Source organism: Ascidiella aspersa, chromosome 2 (assembly GCF_963924565.1).
Source record: "Ascidiella aspersa chromosome 2, kaAscAspe10.2, whole genome shotgun sequence".
In the NCBI taxonomy this organism is placed as follows: Eukaryota; Metazoa; Chordata; class Ascidiacea; order Phlebobranchia; family Ascidiidae; genus Ascidiella; species Ascidiella aspersa.
This window is the reverse complement of record NC_139448.1, coordinates 14919196-14941792: the sequence shown is the minus strand read 5'-3', so window position 1 is coordinate 14941792 and position 22597 is coordinate 14919196. Positions and strand designations below refer to the sequence as shown.

The following is a 22597-nucleotide window of genomic DNA, read 5'->3' as shown; positions in this document are numbered from 1 at the left end:
GAAGGAATATTAAATGTTTAAAAACGATATAAAGTTAAACAAATCAATTTCCGTTACGTGTGGTAAAGTTTAGTCTGGTTTCCAATCTTGAGAGCCCATTCCGGACAGTGTTGACAAACACTGTGTAATAAGTGCCGACTTGCAGCGAACCGAATTCAACGTGGGTCAGCGTGGTTTCGGCGGCCGCCACAAGCTTTTCTTCGGACCCCAAATGAAGTGTGACGTTGTAGCTGAAAACGTATTACAAGGGCACATTAAAAGCCAGTATTCGAATGGCGCCCAGTGATACTTTTGACGGGGAGTGTTGGTTTACAACATATCATAATCACGTTTCTACGACGACAATAAACCTGTGAAGTTGATTCGAAATAACCGAAACAAAATAAATATAGTAAATTTTTAATGTCAACTGCCAACACATCTAGCTTAGGTTGCACTGAATTATTGTTTCACAACGTACAGGTCGACGCCTGGCATAGAAGTCCATGATATGCGGTACTTCCCAGATGCAATTTCTTCGACATTGTAAGAGATAGCTTCCAGGGCGGCTGCGAAAAATAAAAGAGAAGATTAATAAAACCCTTACAACTGGTCAAAATTGTCATGTCGCACTCTACAAGGTTAAATAACAGTATATGTTCCCAAATTTTGTCGACAAACACAAACCTGCTGACCGCCAACTGATTTTATACAGGTAAGAAACAAAAAAAACTTGGTACCCCTGAGGTGTCACGTTTAGGTATGGTTTCGTCTTCTATACTTACGCTGTGCAAAAAAGGCAACTATCGTTTTGCTTTGGCCTCCTTCAGCAGCCACCCCGGTAACGTTGACTTGATAGCGATCACCGGGAAAGAGGTTGGGAAAAGGGACTTTGTATGTGCTGACATCCAGCTGTACGGGAACGTCGCCGCTCATGACAACCCTGTAAAAGCAACAATAATGTAACAAGGCAAAGATATATGAAAAAAAGACGACTTTGTTCAAAAGAATAGCATGCTCTACTGCGTCGCCTTCCGTCAAAAATAATGAAAAGTGTGGTTAAATCATGGTTGGTAAACCCCGAATTACCGAGTTTAAATTAAGTTAGAACCATAAAGAATGTAATGCAGCTTTTATAGATCGGTAGTGTGTATATTGTTTTCGCACGTTTTTTTGACGTTATCTATCACAGATATAGCCTTGGACAGCGTCATTAGGTTATTGACAATCTTTTAAGGTGAGATGAAATTGAAAAACAGTTTTTATTCTGCCATTGTAAGACCGTAGGGCTTTAGCTAAAAAAGATGTAGCAATTACAAAGAGCGTAACCCGATACGCATATATTCGAATGTTTTCGGTGTCACTAGCTTCACGCCTTACTACATCTCAGATCCTTAAATTTTGTTCATAAAAAATTTACCTTTCGATAGTAAATTTTTTAAAAATATATTGTTTTAAAACAATGTTATATCACTGTAAATGTGACCCACTTTAACAAAGCTGCACGTACGAGTAACGTAAGGTCATCATAGTTGGCTATCGACTTGCTTTACCACTGAGCCTGCCAACCACTCTACGAAGAAACAATTCAGTGAATAGGTTGCACACAACTTACTTGGAATTCCAGATCAAATAGATTTTGAATAAAATAATCCCAAGCGGATTTGCAGTTATGGTCAGCTCAGCTCTTGTCTCGTTTGCAGGCAACGCGTTGGTGGAAAATTCAACCGGCAGGGCAACTGAGCAAAAAGGCAACATTTCGCAAATAATTTTAACTAAGTTGGTCAATAATCCGCAAAATATTTACCTTTGGCGACATAGGTCAGTGAATTTATGACAGGTGACATAATTTTTATATATGCAAACACTATGTGTAAAGAATAAGGGTATTGTTCAATGTATTTACAAAGCATAGCTTTTTAGTTTGCGAGCTTCAAAACAAATGAGCTTTTTTATATTAACATACTGCGTATTCAATATTTGCCATAATTTGTTCCGGGTTCCACCAAATACTAACCTGTTCTGAATGGAAATTCGGTCGATACAGGGCCGTCGACCCCACGAAGACGAAGTTGGCATGTGATGACGTATGAACGACCAGGGACCAGGCCCATGATGACCTGGTTCGCGCTCGAATTTCCAATGACCGCAACTTGACTCGTGACCGAGTCGGCAAGCTGAAAAAATCGGGTGGTTAAGGGTTATAAAAGCATTTTTAATCCAAAACGATTAAAACATATCAAAATACATACACAACAACATAGTTAGAATAATCATTTTTAGGAATAATGATTTATCTTTTATATAACGCAATGACATAAATACACTTTGTTTTATTAAACTTCATCACCTCCTTTGTGTCTTTTTACAGCAACTGTAACGTCCGTTTAACTGGAAATGTAATTATTAACAAAATCTGACGTTTCAAAAATTGGGCATTTTTCGGTTGGGGATTATTTACGACCTTAAAAAAGTGCTGTTATATTGTGCTAGTACCCGCAAAATGATGGCAGCATTCTTGACCGGCGTCTCCGTCAACACAGTAACGGAATTCGTGGTGATGTTCGACAGAATGACTCTTTGTGGAAGCGGGACTGGATCTGATTGATTTTGAGCAAAAAATCATATTAACAAAGCGGCAACATATGGCAAATGTAAGTTACGTACTCAACGTACAAAGTCTAACATAATCTATTTATGATTACCATGTTATGAAGTAAGTTTTATTGATGTACTATAATAAAGATATGTTTAGCTTGCATGATTCCAAAACGAGGCTGTAACTAAAAATGTTGATGGGTAAAAATATACTATTATTATTCACGAGGGTCAACAACACCCCCAAACTCATGCTATTAAAGTTTGAAAAATATTTGACTCACCGACTTGAACTTCAATTATAGAAGTTTGTTTGCTTGTGACCGCAAGACACTGAACGGCAACTGTGATTCTATAACGACGACTTGGTACGATTTCTGGGCCGTCAAATGTAGCCTAGTAAAACAATAAAAATAAATCAAGATGTGTTAGACAAATTGCTTGGCTTCCATAGGAGAAGAGTATTCTTTCCGACCTCATTTGCGTACCAGATACATAAAAAGCGAACAAACAACTCTCTGTTGCTTGGTTGGCAAAGCATCAAACAGATCCTAATCAAGCTAAAGTTTTGGCTGAAAAGACAATGTTGGCTATTTAACACAAAGAAAGCTTACGTGGATCGTGCTTTGCGGTGTCAGTTGCTCGGAAACGAACGGTTTCTTGACGTCGTCAACGTTGACCACCGTGACGAGGTACGAACTGATCGTGTTCATCACGTGCTGAGAAAGGATGGTCAAGTTGATGTGGTCGTAGCCGGAATGAGCCGTGGCGCTGTACGCTGCACTGCAAGCTGTGGGGAAAATGACGACTTTTCAATTTCTTGTCGCTACAACAATGGTACCTGTTTCAAAATCGGGTTTAAGGCGGGCCAACGAAAATTAAGTGGAAACTGACTTCACTTGAAATTGCAAGCTGATGTTTGGCCTAGTATGTAAACAAATGGTCCATCATTCACCGCAGAGGGACATAACTCTACCAGATTCGCGTAAGCAAGCATACTGATCGTAAAAGAATTATTTTCATGAAAAATTTTAACCAACTAAAGTACACAGATGAGAGTATAACATAAATAGTTTTCAGGGGTAAATTGTTAAAGATATCATTTTTTCACTCCGTCCATTCGATTTAAAATATGAACATGTATAGCGCAAGGAACTGGATTGCGTAGGGCAAAATGTGGTAGCAGTGGATAACGTAGAGCAACGTGGATTCTCACAGGTGTTGAACTCGAACGTAGTTGGCACAATGCTGGACACGTTGTTGCTGACAGAGTAGAGGCTGGCGTTGTACAGTGTGGCGGCAATTAGGCCGCCGACATCCAGCGAATGGTTCCTTGTGTTTGGACTCCTGGTCAACTCTCCACTTTCCTCGTGTCTCAGCAGCAAAAAGTACCTGTTCAGCAAAAATGCGCGCATTTAATGGCCACTGCATTTGAATCAAATAAAAGTACAAGCGTCATTTAGGGTCGAATTTTTTTTTATGGAGCTTTACATTAGTATTTCGCCGGCATTGAGAAAGCAGTGACAGTGCGTGAAAACCTAAAAAGGCGAGCTTCTAATTGAAGCTAAAAAAGCGGGTTTAGCAAAAAAACTGTTTTGTTTTAAGATTGCTGATTATTTACTGCAACATGTTTGTTTTTGCATCCTGTTACCAGTATGCGTAATTTACTTTGTGGTAGTCGCGTTTAAGTTTTATTTTACATTTCGCAAAATAGATTTTAAAATCACAGTGGGTTTCGCGATAGAGAAAAGTATTTCTTATTTTGTACTTTTTTAGAACTTTAGTCAACTACAAACGACTTACTCTTCTGCAGCCAGGACTTGGATCCAAGTGAGCCTAAGAATCGTGCCTCCGATAAGAGAGAGTGAGTACTTCTTTGGTGCGAGCGGCGGAGCTATTATAAAATTTGAAAAAAAGGTTAGAATTAGTACATCAGTCATACTCAATAATCCCTTCGTAAAAGCGTTTTTCTTGAGTTTAATAAGCCTAGTTAATTATTTAATTCCATCACAAGTAACAAATACGCCAAATTATCATAATTCATATTATGAAGCAGAAGACATGTTAGTATAGAATTAGAACCCTAAACATTTCAAAACTGGTAGTTGGTGTCTCCAATGCAAATGGATTTACGTTTTGGAAAATTAAATGCGACGTTTTGGAAGCATGTTAAAATAAAAGCAGTCTTACGTTGTGTGAAAGTTGTGTTGACTGGTCGTGGAGCTTTACCGCCACTAGTGGTAACCGACACCAGGTACTTGTAGGCGCCACGCAGCGGATAAAGATCAATGCGGTATTCCGACACTGTTTTGTTCGGAGCGAAATCCAGCCTCGAAACGACTCTGAAACAAAAGCGGAATACATGTCATCACTAACACGCCTCCAGCCCTACGGCAAATATAAATTAACAAGTTAAACAATTCAAATTGTTGTAAGGCGCAAGGACACTGAAGCGCCGGGACAAAGTCACCCAAGGATACTCTTTCGGTGTTATAAAAATGTTTGCTCACATATCGGTTCGCTTTGCGAGTCTGACGGTGATGTGGTATTCATCGACATGTGCGGTTGCCGCCAGCAATCGGATCTCAGCAGTGTCGGCCGTTAGTGGAGTTGCCGAGACAAAAAGCGGACCGTCGGGAACTGTTGAAAACAACGCATTTGGGACTAAAGAGACATGAGCCCACACAAACCCTAAGCTCCACAAGAAAATACAGAAATACGAAATTATGTTTTATACATAAAGGTCCGTATATTAAGTGTGTAAACCTAGCTATATTCGGTATCGAGTTTTAAAAGTAAGTCTGAGGTTTGATATAACCTTGTCAATAAATAACTGGACAAAATTTGATCAATTTTTCGATAGTATGACTTTTACAAATAAACTCGGTGCTAAAACTAGTGACTAAATATATTACGTGTTAGGCCGTGAACACGGATCGGAGCCGAGTTGGAGTAGCCCTGAAAGGTTCCCCGGATGTCAAACACGTAAGTGGTATTTGCTACAAGATTCTTAAAGAAAGCTTCCGTCTTGGTAACCTCCATAGTCTGCAAACATGGATAAAATACACTCCGTTAGAAGCTGAAAAAAATGCTAGTCGGGCAGCGCCCATATCTGAATTTCCAGTAGTAAGTTGCCGATGAATATACAGGAAAATCTTTAAAACAATATAAAAAACATTTCTTTGGTGTTTAACATGAGAATAAAATAATTTGTACATTCGTGGTTTGCTTGTTAGGACGTGTCAATAAGAAAACTACTGACGTCATTGAATTTTTAATTACGAAATGCTATATTATGACATAAAAAGATAATCGGTAATTACGACCATTGTGCCAATTCGCGAAAAACCATACCTGGACCGCTAAAGTTTTTCCAAGCTCGTACAAATTTACAATATACGATGATGCGTTTTCAACAGAGCTCCAGTGTGCCTATAAAACGCGTGCTTTATAAATTCTGCACTGTACGTTAAAACACAATTACCAACAGTAATAATCGAAATAGCGGTTCTATAAAAGAAAAACACAATACTCTTATAATTAAAAAGACAGTATAATCATATATAAGGTGAACAAGGGTTATGTCTATTCACCTCCAATGACGAATTGCTGACGAAAGCAATTTTCGCAATGGTTGGAGCAGGAAGAGCGGCTAAAAAATTAACAACATTTTTTTAGTGATGTCCAAATTTCAAACTTTTTTATATTTGCGTCTTATAATACAAAGGTTTCGCATAGAGTTCGTGTGCCGCCTATGTTCAGAAAACCTTACAAATATCCATTATAAGGTAACAAATTTTATATAAATAAAAAACGTAAATCAATATTAAACAAAAATTAGCCATGGGAGCATTTTTGGTGTGGCCGCGAAAAATGTGCAAATAAAATAGCTTCCCAAGAAGTTTACAATTTAGAGCCAACCTAGGTATAATAACGAAAATCACTTTTAAACGTTACTTAATCTGTCCGAAAAAAGAAGAGTTGCCTGACCAGCATCGAAATGTTACTGTTATATATATAATTATAAGGTTTTCAAACGAACTGTAAAGAATTTCGTAGTGAAACGGGGCGCTCATTTCGCTTCCAAGCGTTGTGATCACAGTAACGTTAAACTTCCAACCGACGTAGAATTTATTCGACTCGATAACAACCCTGGGATATTGCTGCTTTGCGTCCACCTGCAAAAAAAAGAAAACTCTTGAATTAAGCATTTGCTTCTGTGAAAATGTAGTGTGTTTTTTTCTGCATTTATGTGAAGCTCGGTCTGTATAGTGTTCGCATATAGCGACGGGCGTAAGTACTAAATTATGATAGCGTTACTTTTAGCCTGATTAGCGCTGAAATGTTAATTAAAAGACATCTTGCTATAATACAAATGTTTAGAAAACACTTTGTACATGTCTACCTAAATGAAACGAGAAAATGAAACCATTTATCCCACTAATTAACCCTAAAATGTATTTCGCTCTTTGGCACGGATTGTTTGGCTCTCGGTTAATAAAATTGACGATGTTTTTACAGTCATGACAAATAAACAAGCATAGAAAACACGTGTACCTCTCGCTCAAAGTGCAAAACGTATGGTGGCGATGTGCTGATTGTGAATAGGTACACGTCGGCTTCCGACTTTTCGTCTGGCACCAGTAGGAAAGTCATAGTCGGGGTCGCAGCAGGAATCATGGTCACGTTCATAGTCCTTATCGGCACTGGTTCTACGCAACGCATATACGGATTAAGTAATAGCAAAGTCAACCCTTGTAGTAGCAAGATGGTAATTAGAAAAAAAACGTGTACAGACTTCCTTAAAAGCGTTATCAGTATATAAAAGCATTACAAAACACAAAGCAGGATGACACAAGAGAAATAATTTTTTGTAGATTAGTCATAGGTTTAAAGGTAAATAAAAATGCAAAATTAATTTCTTTTAATTTAATAAAAATGAGTTTTTTCTTATCATGTTTTTCTTTTTCTTTTATCTATTTCATACGATCTGATCTAGGTTCCTAAGTTTTGCACAAAGTTTAATATAAATCCCTCGACGCACATTATCTTAGTACTTATTCGGAATTATTTTGATTCGGCAGGATAGGACGTTGACAAGTTGTGTATATTTTACTTTTAAAAGGTCAGGGAAACAAATTCACTTACGATAAGAGCATTACATAGATTTGGCTGGCGCTATTCCCCCTTTACTCCCCGACAACCTTAAACCTTAAATCGACAAAAAATGTTCACTTACTGGTTACCACAGGCAACGGGTCGGCAAACTTGCTGTGGATGACGACATCCTTAAGGTAAGATGCCACGAGGAACTGGTAGAGGTGACCCGGCTGCAAGTGGTACAGGGACAGCTCGTTGGCCGACGTTTCGAAAGTCAGGTCGCTGGTCCAGATTTTGTCAGCCGAAACGTTGATAATATAACCCTGAGTAAAATTGCGGTGATTAGTCACAACAACATGTGTTGCAAAAGGTGACAATTGAGATCAAAAAAGGGGTTTGATTTAGGGTTACATGAATTTCAGAATAGCTGTCCTGAAATTTAAAAGTACGTTGGTCGCGGTGACATGCCTGGAGGCACGGTGAAAATGCGATCCACATATTAGGTTTTGTTTTACGCCCTATAGGTCAAAGTCTTAATTATGTATGCAAAATTCAATCTGGAATCGTTCTGGGTACAGTTATTCAACAAATTAACAGGTCAAAACTTTTGAACATAAAGCATGCCTAACTAATGTAGAACGATACTCACTTCATCCGAAAAGCGTTTGTTCAATATTCCTTTTACAAATAAAATTTGCAGATTAGAAATAATACAGGCAAAAGGATAGTAAGGATCCAAATACGGAAAAATTAGTCTTTTTGGTGGCGATTTTCAATTGGTCAGAAAACATAGGCGAAAGGTAAAGTGTCCTAGATCACGCACAAGACATCTAACAATGCTCAGGTCATTCAAGTTTGAAATTTTGCGCATTACCTTAATCGAACCCCCTAAAATTAACGTGCCCGCTGTGGGACAATAAGCATTTTCGAGTTTTCCATCGATAGTTGTAGTTAAACATCAATCACCTCGGCGCCGGAGACTTCTTGCCACTCGACGGTGATGGAGGTTTCGTTGACAGTCCTCCTGGCGACTCCCATGGGCTCGGCGGGTGGCAGGTTTGTGATGTTAAACACCGCTCGGTCAGATGTTTTTGGTCCGCTTTGCGTCAGGATAAACACGTAGAATCTGACGCGAACAGAAATTTCCCTTATTACGAAAGCTACGCAAATATACTGATTATATTTACAGCATGTTTTTTTAGTTTTTACTCGTGTCTTTAAATCGGTTAAACAACAGTCGAGTTGACAAACCGACTGCAATAAAAATAGGTAAATGTGTTTTTTTTTTTACTAAACACTATGCTCCAATATCCAAAATATACGCGATATGTGGTTAATGCCCACAAGCAAACGCAAGTATGAAAGATCGACAAACCACTACAGTTTATAACCTAAAAAGGTATACTAAGGTAAAAACAAATAACAAAGCTTACTCTCCGACAGGGTTAACTTCAAAGTCGGCGCTGTAGGACGCCTTGACTTCCTCGGCGCTGACGTGCACTTTTCCAACTTCCTTTAAGGTGTTCTTGTCAGTGAGGATGACGATGTACGCAGAGGAACCGCCAACGGCGCGACTAAAGCTCACGGAAAGCTTGTTTACCGACGCAAAGTCCACCATTTCGGAAACCTTAGCTGGGCCTGTACGTTTAAAAGAAGTTTATGACCTTCCTGTAAACATAAATTAGGAAACACATACCACTACTTTTTTGACTGCGCAAGCTTCACACCAAATAAATCTTTGTTTTATGAGATAAAAGTATTTACAGAATTTAGTTAAACCGTCAAAATGTTGTAGTCTCGTTATAACAACATGGGACGTATGAAATACACAAAACACAACGATAGGCGTATTTCGAACTAAAAAAACGATTTGTTCGACATTGACGGACAAGTTCGAAAGCTGAATTGATCGAAAATTTCTGCGGAAAAAAGGCGACACAACGTACGGGTCCAAAATTCCACTGGTGACGAGTATTTTCCGCTCAGGCCCCGAACCGACTGGATACGCGCGTAGTATCTCGTCCCCGGAGTCAGGTCCACCATTTCGCGCTGGTTGTAGCGCACAGTTTCTTCCACGCCATCGAATATGTTGTTGATGTATCGCTATAATATACAACCGATTAATGATTTCGACGAACGCACACAGTTGAAAGAAGTAATACTTTATTTCTAATACAACAACCCTATAAGGCTGCATTGGAATATCATTGGCATATGATAATGGCATACACATATGATAATGGCATACACAAACGATTATAAGATTACAGGGTGATCTTGGAGGTTTTGCCAACAACTTAAGTGCAAACGAGTTATTCTGCAATTCACTCAGCTTTTGATGTGAGCCACGATTGAAATTATACCTAAAGCAAAGCTTGGGATAGCAATTGTTAAGACGGGAGTTTGGTGCGAATATGAGTTTTTATCTGGTGCGAATATGAGTTTTTTATCTGTCAGCAAAAACGAAGCAAGTTGGTTTATTAGTAACGTTTTTTAAACTTACCACCAAACGATATTCTACCACATCGGCAACAGGTTTCCAGCGGGCGTAAGCAACTGTTTCCGAGAGGACAACAACCTTCAGGTCATGCGGAGTGTGAACCACTAAAAGCCATCAGAAAACAAGTTGAAACATAATTAAAAATATAGCTAAAACATCGAAAGCGTTTTTGGTAAGAGCAAGACGTCAAAAATTTATTGCAAAATCCAAAATTGCGATTGGTTTAAAAAAAGAAAAATATCAATAGATTTAATTGCCAAATAGTTCTGGCGAAAATATAAACTATCCATCTGTGGCGTACAACTCAAGAGGTAAATAGCGGTTAATAGAAAATTCAACAACTAAAATTTTACTAGAACTTAAGTTTATAAATTTTCATGGGTATCGAACCTGGACAAACAAAGTTGTCGTTAAAGTATTTCAGGAGGTTGTTGTTAATAGTCCCAAGATTTTTGCTGATCGACTCGGTACCGTTGCTACTTGGAATCTCCGGCGTTCGCTTCAAGGTTGCAATTTCGTTCAGTGAATCCAGGCCACGGTAGGCCGACTCCTAAATCAAAAAGTCATTTAGGTCCGTACCAGTATAAATCTCAGTTGCACGGCTGTAATTTAAAATTTTAACGACTGCAAATCAAATAGAAAATTAATAATAATTTTGGAAAACAGATTGACTTTGAATTTCAAATAAAAACAACAATATAGGCCAAGGATAACGGGACTAAGAAACAGAGTTACTAACTAGCATCAATCAACTTTGGTACACTGTGTACGGATCTGTGATGTAGCTTGATAATAAATTTACATTAAACTAATCTTACAGTTTGTAACTTGAAACTTTTTTACTTCTAAAAACGTTTCCTTCTTTTTGTTCGTTGTGTTAAAACAGTACGTCCTCATGAAACGCCCGAGCCTATGCACCTGTGTTAGTCACAGTACTTCTGCTGAAGGCCTGCGCCGAACAAGCGCCCTGTACTAACTTGTGCACAAAACGTACCTTTATCCCAGCACATACAAAACAAAGTCCCTTACAAAAACGCGTTATAAACTTTATAAACAATCACAATTTGTAAGACATGAAAATGGAACACGAAAAATTGAACATAAAAAGAAATAAGCTAATACGTCCTTATGAAAATATGCTGGATTACGACGTACGCGAAAAACTGTTTATTCTTGAGTTACATTACAAACCTTCACTCTCACTTTGTGATTGTTTATCATATACAAAACCTTGGTAGATCTAAAACTGTTGAATTCGAAATATATTACTTCTAAGCTGTTGGTCACCAAAACAACGTTCTGATCTAATTGTCATTTGAAACACTTTTTTGAAACTGTGAGCTTAACGATTAACCATACAACAACTGTTTTCAACCACTTTACACAGGTTGTGATTTTTGGAACCGCATCATAATACTACTACTACAGTGCAGATATCCAGATATTTAATACTGTTACGTAATAATTCGAATTGTCGCAGCACTACAATTGGCTCAGTAGGTGGCAAGAGCACGAAGCAATAACTCAACCATGCAGAACAAAATGAGAAAAAAACAGTTTCTTGATTTTTATGCTTGTAAATTACTAAATAAGTTATGTACCGGAACTGCTGCTGTTAATCCAATTAAGTTTTTGTTTACTGACGCAGACAAACCTAACTAAGGAAACGTTAGGTTGTCAAAATTGAATAATCAAGTTATACCCAGCTAACAGCGTAGCATTCAAATTTTTATCATATAAACTATGTAGGTATGATATAAACTATGTAACAATGTTTTTAGCCCATTCATGAAATTTTCACTTTAAGCACAGTACATAAGGACTGTTGGAAATGCTTGCCTAAACGCGTGACCTTTGAGCTGAAATGATTCACTCGAATTTAATTTTAAGTAGCAATACCGCCCTTTCGCAGCGCACAAACATCAACCACGGTTTTCGCGATAATAGGATGAGAAGTCACAATAAACAAAGTGAATTTTGGTTACGCTTTTAGCAAACATTATCGTGTGGTTTAGTCAGGCCGTCTGAGCAGAACCGTGTGGTAGGCCCACAGGCAAACGTACTTGGCAAGGGCGAACGAGTTGCCCTTTTCAAGAGTTTTTTCTTACCGGCTTGTCTGCACTTGTGCTCGTAGTAACCATTATATCAACTTAAAATAAGCGCCTCTTTAAGCCAGGTTTAGCACATTACACTTTGCACAACGTACCTGGAATTGTATGTTACAAAATAAAAAAAATGTCAAATATTAAACCAATCAGCATATTTATAACCAACTGTCTAACTTTATATCCGTTGAAACTTATTTCCAATTGTGCACGTGTGGGTTTAACCCAGTGTTTCCCAAACTTTGACTCACGAAAAAAATCTTAAATATTTCGCGGCACACTTTTAACAGAAGAACAATAGAGTGCCCATATATTTAACAGAAGAACAATAGAGTGCCTATTGCCCTATTGGTAATAAAATAAATAATCTCTCGCGGCACATAGTAACTTACACCGACGGTAACGGCATAGAACCACGCCCTCTTTTCCGTTAGTTTGATTGCGGTGGACGAGTAGCTGTCCAGTGACGCATTGTTCAGCATAAGGATAATGTGTGGATCGGCGTGCAGCCTGCTCCCGGCACTAGCCACCAAAATGTCAACGTTGATCTTTTCAAGAACTACACAAAAAAAACAAATAAATTATTACGAAATTGTGCGGCGGTCAAATTAAAAACATAAGAAATCCAGTTGCGTGTCTCATATAGGCCCATAATTTGGTTTTAACCATAAAGTAACCAGACAGGGGGTTATCTGATTTGACAAAGCTTAGATAAGTCAAACAATAAAATCATGCAGTAACGGTGAAGGAAATATTGTTTTAATTCTCGAGCGATTACTCTTACCGCTTCCTAGGAGAATCTCGGAGGAGGTTGGGTTGTACTCGATCCTGTTGACGACATCCATTAGTTCTTCCTTGTTACTTCCCATGGTAAGCGTGGTGATTTGATCCGAACGCCGATCGAACGGAATTATGGCAACCTGGTTAAAGTAAGTTTGGTAAAAAATAACATAAAAAAATCTACGTTTAAGTTGGACAGCCACTTCTTAGGAACCTGGCATAAATGGGAATTTATTATTTTTTTTATGTAGGATTTATTAAATGGCAAGTGAGAACTAACCTTCATTGCCCTTTCTCCGATCACGCTCGCGTTAACGAAATTGCGAACGACGTCGATAAAGTCCTGGAAGAGCGCGGCGCCGACCGAAAAGCTTTTGTCAATCACAAAAACCACGTCGACAAACGTGTCGTTTGTGGTGCAATAGCTCACTGAAATAAAAACACAAATTGTTAACTAAAGCGAGGATTGCTTTTGTTATCGAAGAGGTCGTGGGTGATTCAGGGAAGAAAAGAGTTGACCTTGTAAGTGTGTTGAAGAAACGTAACAATCTTGGATACTGTCAGTGGTAAGAGTCGACTAAATACAGCAACAGCATATAGTAAAACTAAACAAAATGGCAACCTCTTAGTATGGTTTCGTCTACCTGGGCACACGGACTGTTGAAGGTGCGGCGCCATTTCACCCAAGACCACTTGGAAGTTGTTTATGTGAAAAATCTCGCCCATTCCCTGAGAAATTTCACGCAGCTCGGCGTCGTTAACTCGGTTCGAGATTCCAACCACGAGGAGATCGTCTGCCACCTGAAAAAAACATACATCATCACCATAGCCAACAAATTAATCACGAATGTTTCACATAATCGATGGTTTCTAATACAACATCACAGCAACTTTTTATAGAAGCTATTGTAAATAAGATATTTATTATACCATGGGTACTATCGAGCCTAAACATAAATGGACAGTATTTGTAAAAACATATACTTGTATTTTTAAGCTATATTTTGCGTCTTGCTACAGAAAAAGTGATTGTTGAAAGAAACCACCACCGGTAAACAGTCACTTTATATTTTTGCGGATTTAGAGAACCGACTGAATCACGGGATTAAAAAGGTTTAAACTTAAATTTAGGATATTTTCCAACAACAGTGATCTGTAGGCAAATTTCAGTGACACAGAGACAGAGTTATCAGCTGTTGAATCAAAAAACTTACGCCCCGGATGGCTTCAGCTCCTTCAGTGACGTTATCAGCACTTCCACCGTCCGTGATAATAACGACGTGAAGCTCCTTGTTCATGCGTCGACCCGTTTTTTCCGTGAACGCGTATTGGGAAATGTATTGCAACGCTAAATAAATAAAAAATATTTCGTAAAGGGGGTATGGGTTTTTGTGTGTGTCAGTGGTGTACAGCGGTATAATTCACAAACACACAATTTAGACATAATATCTCACGTCTAACAAACGGCACCGTACTCAAATTCTATGTTTGGTCAATGACGAACTCTCAGTGATAAAACACTTTTACATATATCAAAGCCCATACAGAAGTAGGTATCATTTTGAACGTTTTGAATAACTCTTTATTCATTTTCAACATGATATTCGTATTACGTCTTACTACGACCTCCACCATTATGATCCAAACTTTTATATATTATGATTTCATTAAGCCTACCCTTTGTTAACAATTGTCAAATTGTTATTAAAATTCAGCTGTTGTAGGACTATAGAAATAGCGGGTTTCAAAACCCATCACAGTTACCTTCGCCGGTGTGGGTTCCCAGTCCGACGTAATCGACATCGGCGATGGCAGCGACCAGTTCATCGGAGGTGTTGTACGTGTTAAGATTAAAGATAATATCAACAGTTCTCGAATATCGCGCCAGTCCGACCTGCGAATAGTCATAATTTCATTTATAATTTTTTTGGTGTTTTTTCTTAAATTCGCACCTTTGCGAAATATATTTAATTACAAATTTACTAGACTTTTAAAACCCTATTTTGTTCCACAGTTTGAAAAATGTCTTTATGTCAAGTGGCTGACATACGGCCTCTGTACCGCAGATTCGTATAATCTATAAGACATACCTGGACATTTTGCGGTCCAATCTCCATTCCTTTGACGAGCTGTATAAGCGATTGCTTAATGTCTTCAAAGTTTTTTTCGCCCACGCTGTGACTGCTTTCGACAAGAAAAAATATATCCGAAGAGACCGAACTGCATTTTTGCGGAGTCGGGGCAGTGTCCTAGCACAAAAATTAAGTTTAAATAAAATTCAAACAAATGTTAAGTCTAGAAAAGGGTGTGTTTTACTTAAAAATTTGGATTTTATTTAAAACGGGTTAATTTACTGTGTATCTAAATTAACATTAGATTTATTGAGTATCGAGTCAAGTTGAACAAATAATATTAAAAGGAAAATTTAAAGCAAGGAAAAATATGTTTGATTCTTATGCTGAATATTTAGTTTTTAAGTCAGAATAAATCACCCTACTATTTTACATCAAGCATATCACATGACCAAGAACGTTTCCTCGTACCGATAACATCACTGAAAGCGTAAAAATAAGGGGACTACAGAGAAAAGACGGAACAGCGCACGTTATTGCCAGTGGGAAGAATGAAACGTAGAACTAAGCTAATTACAGTCCAATTTGCGTCAATGAATACAGGAGATTGCTTTGAATTGGCACTAGAATCAGTAGGAGTGGCGAGTTTTACCGCACAATAGAATCAACGTCATTACGGTATAATTTTAAGACAGCCGCGGTTGTGATATAGAATTCTTGCGTGAGAAGAGCCAGGCTGCCAAACCAAAATGCTACAGAAATTTAAATCATGGGCCGAAAACCGCCTTTCACTTAAATAATTTGAGTTAAAAGATTTAATAAAAAATTGAAAAAAAATATTTGCAATACATTTCGAACTATGATCGTTGATCAATAAGTTAAACTTCCTTAACTTGAATTAATTAAATCCTGACCATACTGTAAAACATGTGTAAATTGAAAAATATGATACCAATGTCAAAGGCCGTGCCATACTGTTTACATTTCCTTTTTTTAGGTTTTCTATTTCGTATTGTTGAGAAAAAGTTAAATGATGAAATACGGGATCGTAAAGCGTATTATACGACTTTATGAGATCAAGGGTGTCGCAGAGGCGAGAAACCCAACCGCGCGGTTTAGCGCGATGCGTAAGCCTTAAAACATTGGCAGCCCGGGGTCATATCTGACGGCCGAACACAAAATCTCTCAAGCCACGCGGCAACACTACCGGGAAAGTTCTTACCTCTCCGTCTGTGTCAGGCGTTGACGGATCCGTGTCGTGTCTGGCAATGCACGCAAAGCCAGCGCCGTCGACCGACTGCAATTCGTAATAGCCACTGGCACAGTGGCAGGTGAAGGCACCGGGGATGTTAAGGCATTCGGCATGAACGGGACATACATCGCCGACCAAGCACTCGTTGCACTCTGCACGAGATTCGTTTGTTTTTTGTCATAATATGAAATCGGAAAAACATATTATACACAAAAATAAAATTTGAAAAAACATTTTGAGATTAAAAAGACAGTACTATACCCAACTCATTGCACTAAATTTTGGTGCTTCAACAAAAACAAAAACTGTCTGAATCGTCTTTGAACAAAATAGTATACGACCAGCTGAAAAATAACCTTTAAACTGCTTAATGGAAATTTTAAAATCAAAGTCGATTTAACATAAAAATAAAATAGGCATCGACAAATTTTGACTTTCAATTGGGCCGTTTATTAAAAGTAAAACTTCTCGAATATGGCTATTGAACTCTCATTTATCCAGTTTTACTCTCCGCAGATTGGATTAAATAATACCCTTGTCTCGGTGATTATTATTCGCAATTAGGAATGCCCGATAATATCGAATCGAAACCGATAACATAAGGTAGTAACTGAACTTATCCGATACCAGCAGGGTATATCGATACCAATCCAATGTTCAACTTATGTAGGTATTTCAGCCACATTTTTTGGTCCAATCAAGGGTTTTCTACTATAAAAGAATAATTACTCAGAAAATATTAATTTAGCATTTGAAGGTAGCTATGTTTCTTACGCTTAAGCAAATTTTGACTTACAACACATTTAAAACATTATACTAAACCTTTCAATGTCAACAACTTTCCTTATGAGATATATTTATTGGCATCATTTGGTATCGGATCAGACTCACTTTTAATGAAAAAAATCATGTATCGGTATAGGAACAAAATAAGAAGTATCGGACACTCTTTTGGCCATACATGATAGATTACATGGCACACTTACCGCTGAATGCAACACTGTCGGTCCTCATGCTTTCCAACGCTGGTTCTTGTATGGCGGATATTTCCACGGCTATGGACAACGCGGTGATCCAGCTTTCCAGCTCCACTACGCCTAAAAGTGCAATACTATCAGCACGATAATCGTTATTATAATTAATTATTATCAAAATAATAATTGAGATACAATACGCAACCATCCTTTAAAGCTGTTTAACAAAAAAATACAAGGGTAAAAAACCTCATAGCTACGGCTCTGGTATACTGTATATTATATACAATCGTTTTAAAAAGAAAGGCTGTTGTACGACATTTAACATCTAGTATTTTATACTCAGTGTTTTATTAGGCAGTCCGACGAAAACGTTGACGACAACCATCGTAGCGTCGTCGAACTCAGTCAATGTCGTGTTACTGACTTCGATGTTCGCTTCAACTAGAAACGCTTGTAGGAACAGAGAGTACAGCTGCAAACCAAATAATAAGGGTTGGCGTAACATATATTGTTGAAGAGGGTACCTGACAACTAGGAAAGTATTAAACATCTGGCGATATAAATTGAATTCTGACTCGCCGTTTATTTTTTGTTACTTGGGGGTTCGCACTTATTTTTGCAAAAGCTTAACAACAAAAAGATAAAGCAGCATCATTATTGCGTTTTTTTTATGTGCCGTGTAAGTCATATTTGATAAGCAATATACAAATATCACAAATATATTGACAATAATAACAAGGCTTGTGTCATCTTACCGCTCGTTCTATGTGGTTGGTAAGCAACGTTTTTGCTAGCGTGTCGGTTGTCAATTCATCTTCCAGAACAAATCTACCCTCGAAACAAGCTCCATCTGGGATAAAATTTTAGGCATTTTAATAAGTACCCTTAGAAGGGATAATAATTTTATAAAGTCGAAACTTACGATGGTGAAAATGTGCACGGTAATTAAGTTCGTGGAATCCTAGACTTATAAAATTGTTCTTATATAACATATACCAATTGTACTGTGTAAATTTTTCCGACAAGTACTAGTTTTTTCAACAGTATGGTTGTGAAAATGAAATAGCTTTTATAAGCAATTGACCCAGTGGTTCAAGATAATTACTGATAAAACAACAAAATACATGCTTTCGCAAGTTTAATGGAAACAACGGAATATTCGAGACAAGACAGCAACGTTTTTTTCTCGATAAACTTACCGGGGCGTGACGTCTTGATCGTTTCCGAAACTTCTTCACCGTTATCTGTAACAAGGGTTGAACAGATGAAAAGGCGATACCGGGCACGTGGACTTATCTAAGCGCCACTTAACAGGCGTTAATATAACTTAATAGGCAGTCGCGGGCTATTGCTGGTCGCCCAATTACCTGTCGTGCTGGCAACGGCCGTGATTGAAAAGTCGCCGGGACCCATGCCGTTCACGGCGGCCACTTCCACATTGTACTGGGCCGAAGGACGCAGACCGGTAATTGTTGTGCTGTATACATCACTTGCCACCTAAAAATACACACTCTTACCAAACCTATTGAAAATGTGTTATTTGTCAAAAATAAGTATCTGTGGAATCAGCCCGACTGGCTTCAAATTGTTGCAGACATAGTATCTCATTTGGTACATAGTTGTGAGCAGCTTAGGCAAAGTAATCAATTGTTTGAATTTAGACGATCGTCGATCTGTTGGCGCCAAATCGGATTATAACTCTATACAGCAAACAAACAGTGCTGCAAGAACCTGCGCTCGTCAGTCACCAACAGTCCTTATTTCTACTGCGGTCAATTCGGTTTAACGGTAGCCTACGCATGCGCCGACAAGTGCAGTGAAGACATAGCGGATACCACGACGGATGTTATCCAAACGGGGGATGTAAATATAGCAACTTATGTGATCAACTTAGTGGGTTTTCAAATCCCTTACAAAACAGATTTCATTCCACTTCCATAAAATGCCTAAAACCAGAATCGAAAAGTTAACCGAGCTCTTGCCAAGTTGTCCACTTGTGTGTGATAGTCTATACGACATTCCGTCCAAATGCCAAATCACACTTAATCAAGCTAAAGTTGCGGCGTACGTCAATGGCGACTCAATACGCGAAAGGCTAAAGTTACCAGAAGGTAGTAGTGTGCTCCGCACAAATCCGGATTGCCTCGAGTTGTACAGCTGTGGCTTGTCTCGTTGTAGCGCACCACAAAGCTGCGAATGGTGCCTCTTGCATGTAGTGGGGCGCTCCAAAGGACAGTGAGTGCGTTGGACGCCGCTTCGGTGATTTTTACATCCAACGGCTTCGACGCGACTGCATTTTACACAAATTATTACAATCAACATAAAAACTTGGCTTGTAAATGTGGATTGTCGGAAAACTGTTTAGATGCCTGCATATACTTGGTTTGGTAATAAACGAGAATAAATATGACTTCATGCTACGTGCTTATGTATAATATACTTCTTTATGTTGCGAAACCTCTATGAGAAAAAAATAGTATGTATTACTTGTAAGCCTAAAGAACAATCAATGAATTTGCAACAGTCGTACAGTATCAGACTATCATAAACCACTTGGTAATCCACAAATGATGAGATGACATAAAACAAACTCTACACAATGCTATAGGGAACTTTATCAAATAACGTACATTTTATATTTGTTCGTCAAATAACGTACATGTATTGTTTGTCAATTAACGTATACATAATATAATTGAGCGTGCATTATGTTATGTTTCCGTTGAATTAAATACAAAAAAATTAAAGGTTTGATCAACCGATTAAACGTAAAAAATACCGAAACAAAAACTAACGGTTTAGTGTGGTTTGAATTGTTTTCTGTTTGGTGTCATAAACAAAAACAAAGAATCGTTTACGAGAATTCAACTAGAAGCGTTTGACAGCCAAAAGAACATTACGACGTCCTTTTCGATTCAAAACTCATCTGCCACCCAGCGATTAAAAAAATAATTCGACTGGACTCAATATACAAACTCACCGCCGTCGAGAGTTTGTCGTTCGCACCAACCAACCGCATTGAAGACGCCACCTCGTTGGTGAACGATCCGAACGGATACACGATAGCTCGTGGCCGGACTGAGGCCCTTGATGTGTTTAGACCTCGTTTCTCGGCCAACAGCAAGGTAGTTCAAAGAAGGTACGGTGCCCTAAAAACACACACTATATAGACAAAGAGCATACCGATGTCAACTAAACGTTTGAAAAGTGTACGCTACCATTTCTTGAATGTCGTTCAATTTTTCCGTGTAAGTTTCAAATGATTGGTAGTAGGATCCCATGTCTTCCAACACGGAGTCATCCAAATCGCTTTGGTGCGCCCAAGTCAGAATGTACTGTAAATTGTATAGTCGAACGATTTATATTATTTTTTTGCCTTTATTGAATTTTAGCATAATAATAAAATTATTAAAATGAACAAAACGTTTAAAGTATAAAGTGTTATACTTTTTTGTGGATTTTTTTAGCATTTTATCAAGGAAAATAATTTATTGTAATTTAGAAAATGGTTTAAGGTTGGTTTACACTAGACGCGTTTTGCTTTCTGGCGCAAAACGCTATAGCGTCGTTTAGTTCACACATAACGCGTTTTCATCGTTATTCCTCGCTTATATAACCGAAGGCAAAATTCCTCGATTATATAACCGAAAGCGTCAAAGCTGAAATATTTCAACTTTCCGCAACCGAACGCGTTTCTTAAAAAAAGTTTTACGTTAGCGCCGACGCGTCTAGTGTGAACCAACCTTAAACCTTTTTAGAAAACACAATAAAGAGCAAGTGAAGTTAAAGAAGGCCATACTGATTTTCGTTTTTGTCATCGTTGTTTACAATGAGAAGTCCATAAATATCTATGTAAGCAACCACCATTATACAATTCATGTAATCAATTGCAATTGCGTGTTTTAAGGCAGTGGTACATTACTGTGTATTGCCCTATGTTTGTACTATTGGGTTTACACTTAGTGATGAATGTACCTGTGAGATGACGGGATCATCACGCCAAACCTCGGTGACATTCCATTCGACAGTAATACCTTCGTTGGAATCCACATCGCATTTGAAGCCCATGAATTCAATAAAAGCTGTGTATATTAAAAAACGTGGCTAACGTTAATTGAAGTTCGGTGTAAATATACTTAGAATAACATAGTTGTCGAGCCGGCGCTTAGAGGGATAAATACCCACGCTTGGCGTGAGTATACAGAAATGGAACATACTTTACCTACAGCGTATAACGAAGATATAGGAACTTATTAGAAACGTCAAGATTGTTCAAGCTTTAGGACAAGTATAGGCCCTTAAACATTTAGAAAAGCCTAAGAACATCAACTTAATACGATTTTGAAGACAAAATGGTGACACAATACGCCTTTCTATAGAAACACTCGGATAACAGTATGAGTTGACACGTGTATTGTGATTTTCATCTTTCGAGAAGACAATGCATGAATCATCATTGTAATCTGGAACCACACTTACGACTACAGGTCCAGCCGGAACCGAAAAAGTACTCGTTGCAAGCACAAGTGTATGATCCAGGTGTGTTCGAGCACGTCGCATTTTTGTCACAAGGGTTGCTCTCGCACTCGTCAATATCTAAACGAACTCGAAGTTAACAACACATGTGATTCGTAAGAGTTTATCAATGTTTGAAATCTTTATGCTATGAATTACCGAGATATGTTACCAACAAAAAACGACACAGACTTGAAACTGATCCGAATGTAGCCTAAGGGTTTGTATTATCTTGAAGAACGTTAAGTTTGTTAACCGTGCAGTATCTTGTGCCAGTAAAGTAATATTTTTCCAAGTTCAAACGTATAGAAAAAGCTTTACGGGTTTTAAACCCTAATACCGGTTGATAGATAAACTAAACCATAAAATCTATAGAAGGCTAAAAAGCATAACAGATTTAACATTTTCATAAATAATATAGATCAGATCCAGTGGTAAAACTAAATGTTGAACCTTTGCATGTCGGAATCGGGGCATCGAAGTTGTAATCCGACTGACAAGTGAGAACAGCGCTGCCGTCCAGTCGGTAGCCGCTATCACATTCGAATCGAACTTGTTCTCCAACAGACACGTTATCGCCCACGCTAATTCCGTTTTCGACGATGCCCGAGTGGAGGCAGCGCACTGATCAAGGCAAAAGCGCGTTAAGGAAAGACACCAACACGGATTTATAACATTTTAAAATACACTTTGAAGCAAGTACATGCTTAAGCAAGCCT

At 38.2% G+C, this 22597-nt stretch overlaps 1 protein-coding gene across 1 annotated transcript in view; it reads right to left on the bottom strand.

Annotated features, from left to right (window-relative positions):
• Window positions 1-22597, bottom strand: part of LOC146163903 (uncharacterized) — an 87380-nt gene that overhangs the window by 58848 nt on the left and 5935 nt on the right. The window contains exons 6-47 of the mRNA XM_083380627.1: window positions 22332-22502; window positions 21843-21959; window positions 21339-21445; window positions 20582-20698; window positions 20344-20512; window positions 19469-19653; window positions 18731-18860; window positions 18563-18607; window positions 18119-18213; window positions 17703-17835; window positions 17373-17483; window positions 16357-16538; window positions 15153-15311; window positions 14827-14956; window positions 14277-14410; window positions 13707-13863; window positions 13343-13491; window positions 13067-13202; window positions 12675-12841; window positions 10568-10727; window positions 10181-10281; window positions 9624-9780; window positions 9111-9315; window positions 8644-8803; window positions 7817-8000; window positions 7135-7289; window positions 6620-6755; window positions 6171-6229; window positions 5932-6009; window positions 5493-5622; window positions 5088-5217; window positions 4768-4919; window positions 4381-4471; window positions 3794-3969; window positions 3192-3367; window positions 2862-2973; window positions 2476-2579; window positions 1997-2156; window positions 1595-1718; window positions 765-922; window positions 461-548; window positions 58-230 (exon numbers count right to left, since the gene is read on the bottom strand). Coding sequence (XP_083236753.1) covers window positions 58-230; window positions 461-548; window positions 765-922; window positions 1595-1718; window positions 1997-2156; window positions 2476-2579; window positions 2862-2973; window positions 3192-3367; window positions 3794-3969; window positions 4381-4471; window positions 4768-4919; window positions 5088-5217; window positions 5493-5622; window positions 5932-6009; window positions 6171-6229; window positions 6620-6755; window positions 7135-7289; window positions 7817-8000; window positions 8644-8803; window positions 9111-9315; window positions 9624-9780; window positions 10181-10281; window positions 10568-10727; window positions 12675-12841; window positions 13067-13202; window positions 13343-13491; window positions 13707-13863; window positions 14277-14410; window positions 14827-14956; window positions 15153-15311; window positions 16357-16538; window positions 17373-17483; window positions 17703-17835; window positions 18119-18213; window positions 18563-18607; window positions 18731-18860; window positions 19469-19653; window positions 20344-20512; window positions 20582-20698; window positions 21339-21445; window positions 21843-21959; window positions 22332-22502 — 5763 coding nt within the window. The remainder of the gene's footprint in view (window positions 1-57; window positions 231-460; window positions 549-764; window positions 923-1594; window positions 1719-1996; window positions 2157-2475; window positions 2580-2861; window positions 2974-3191; window positions 3368-3793; window positions 3970-4380; window positions 4472-4767; window positions 4920-5087; window positions 5218-5492; window positions 5623-5931; window positions 6010-6170; window positions 6230-6619; window positions 6756-7134; window positions 7290-7816; window positions 8001-8643; window positions 8804-9110; window positions 9316-9623; window positions 9781-10180; window positions 10282-10567; window positions 10728-12674; window positions 12842-13066; window positions 13203-13342; window positions 13492-13706; window positions 13864-14276; window positions 14411-14826; window positions 14957-15152; window positions 15312-16356; window positions 16539-17372; window positions 17484-17702; window positions 17836-18118; window positions 18214-18562; window positions 18608-18730; window positions 18861-19468; window positions 19654-20343; window positions 20513-20581; window positions 20699-21338; window positions 21446-21842; window positions 21960-22331; window positions 22503-22597) is intronic.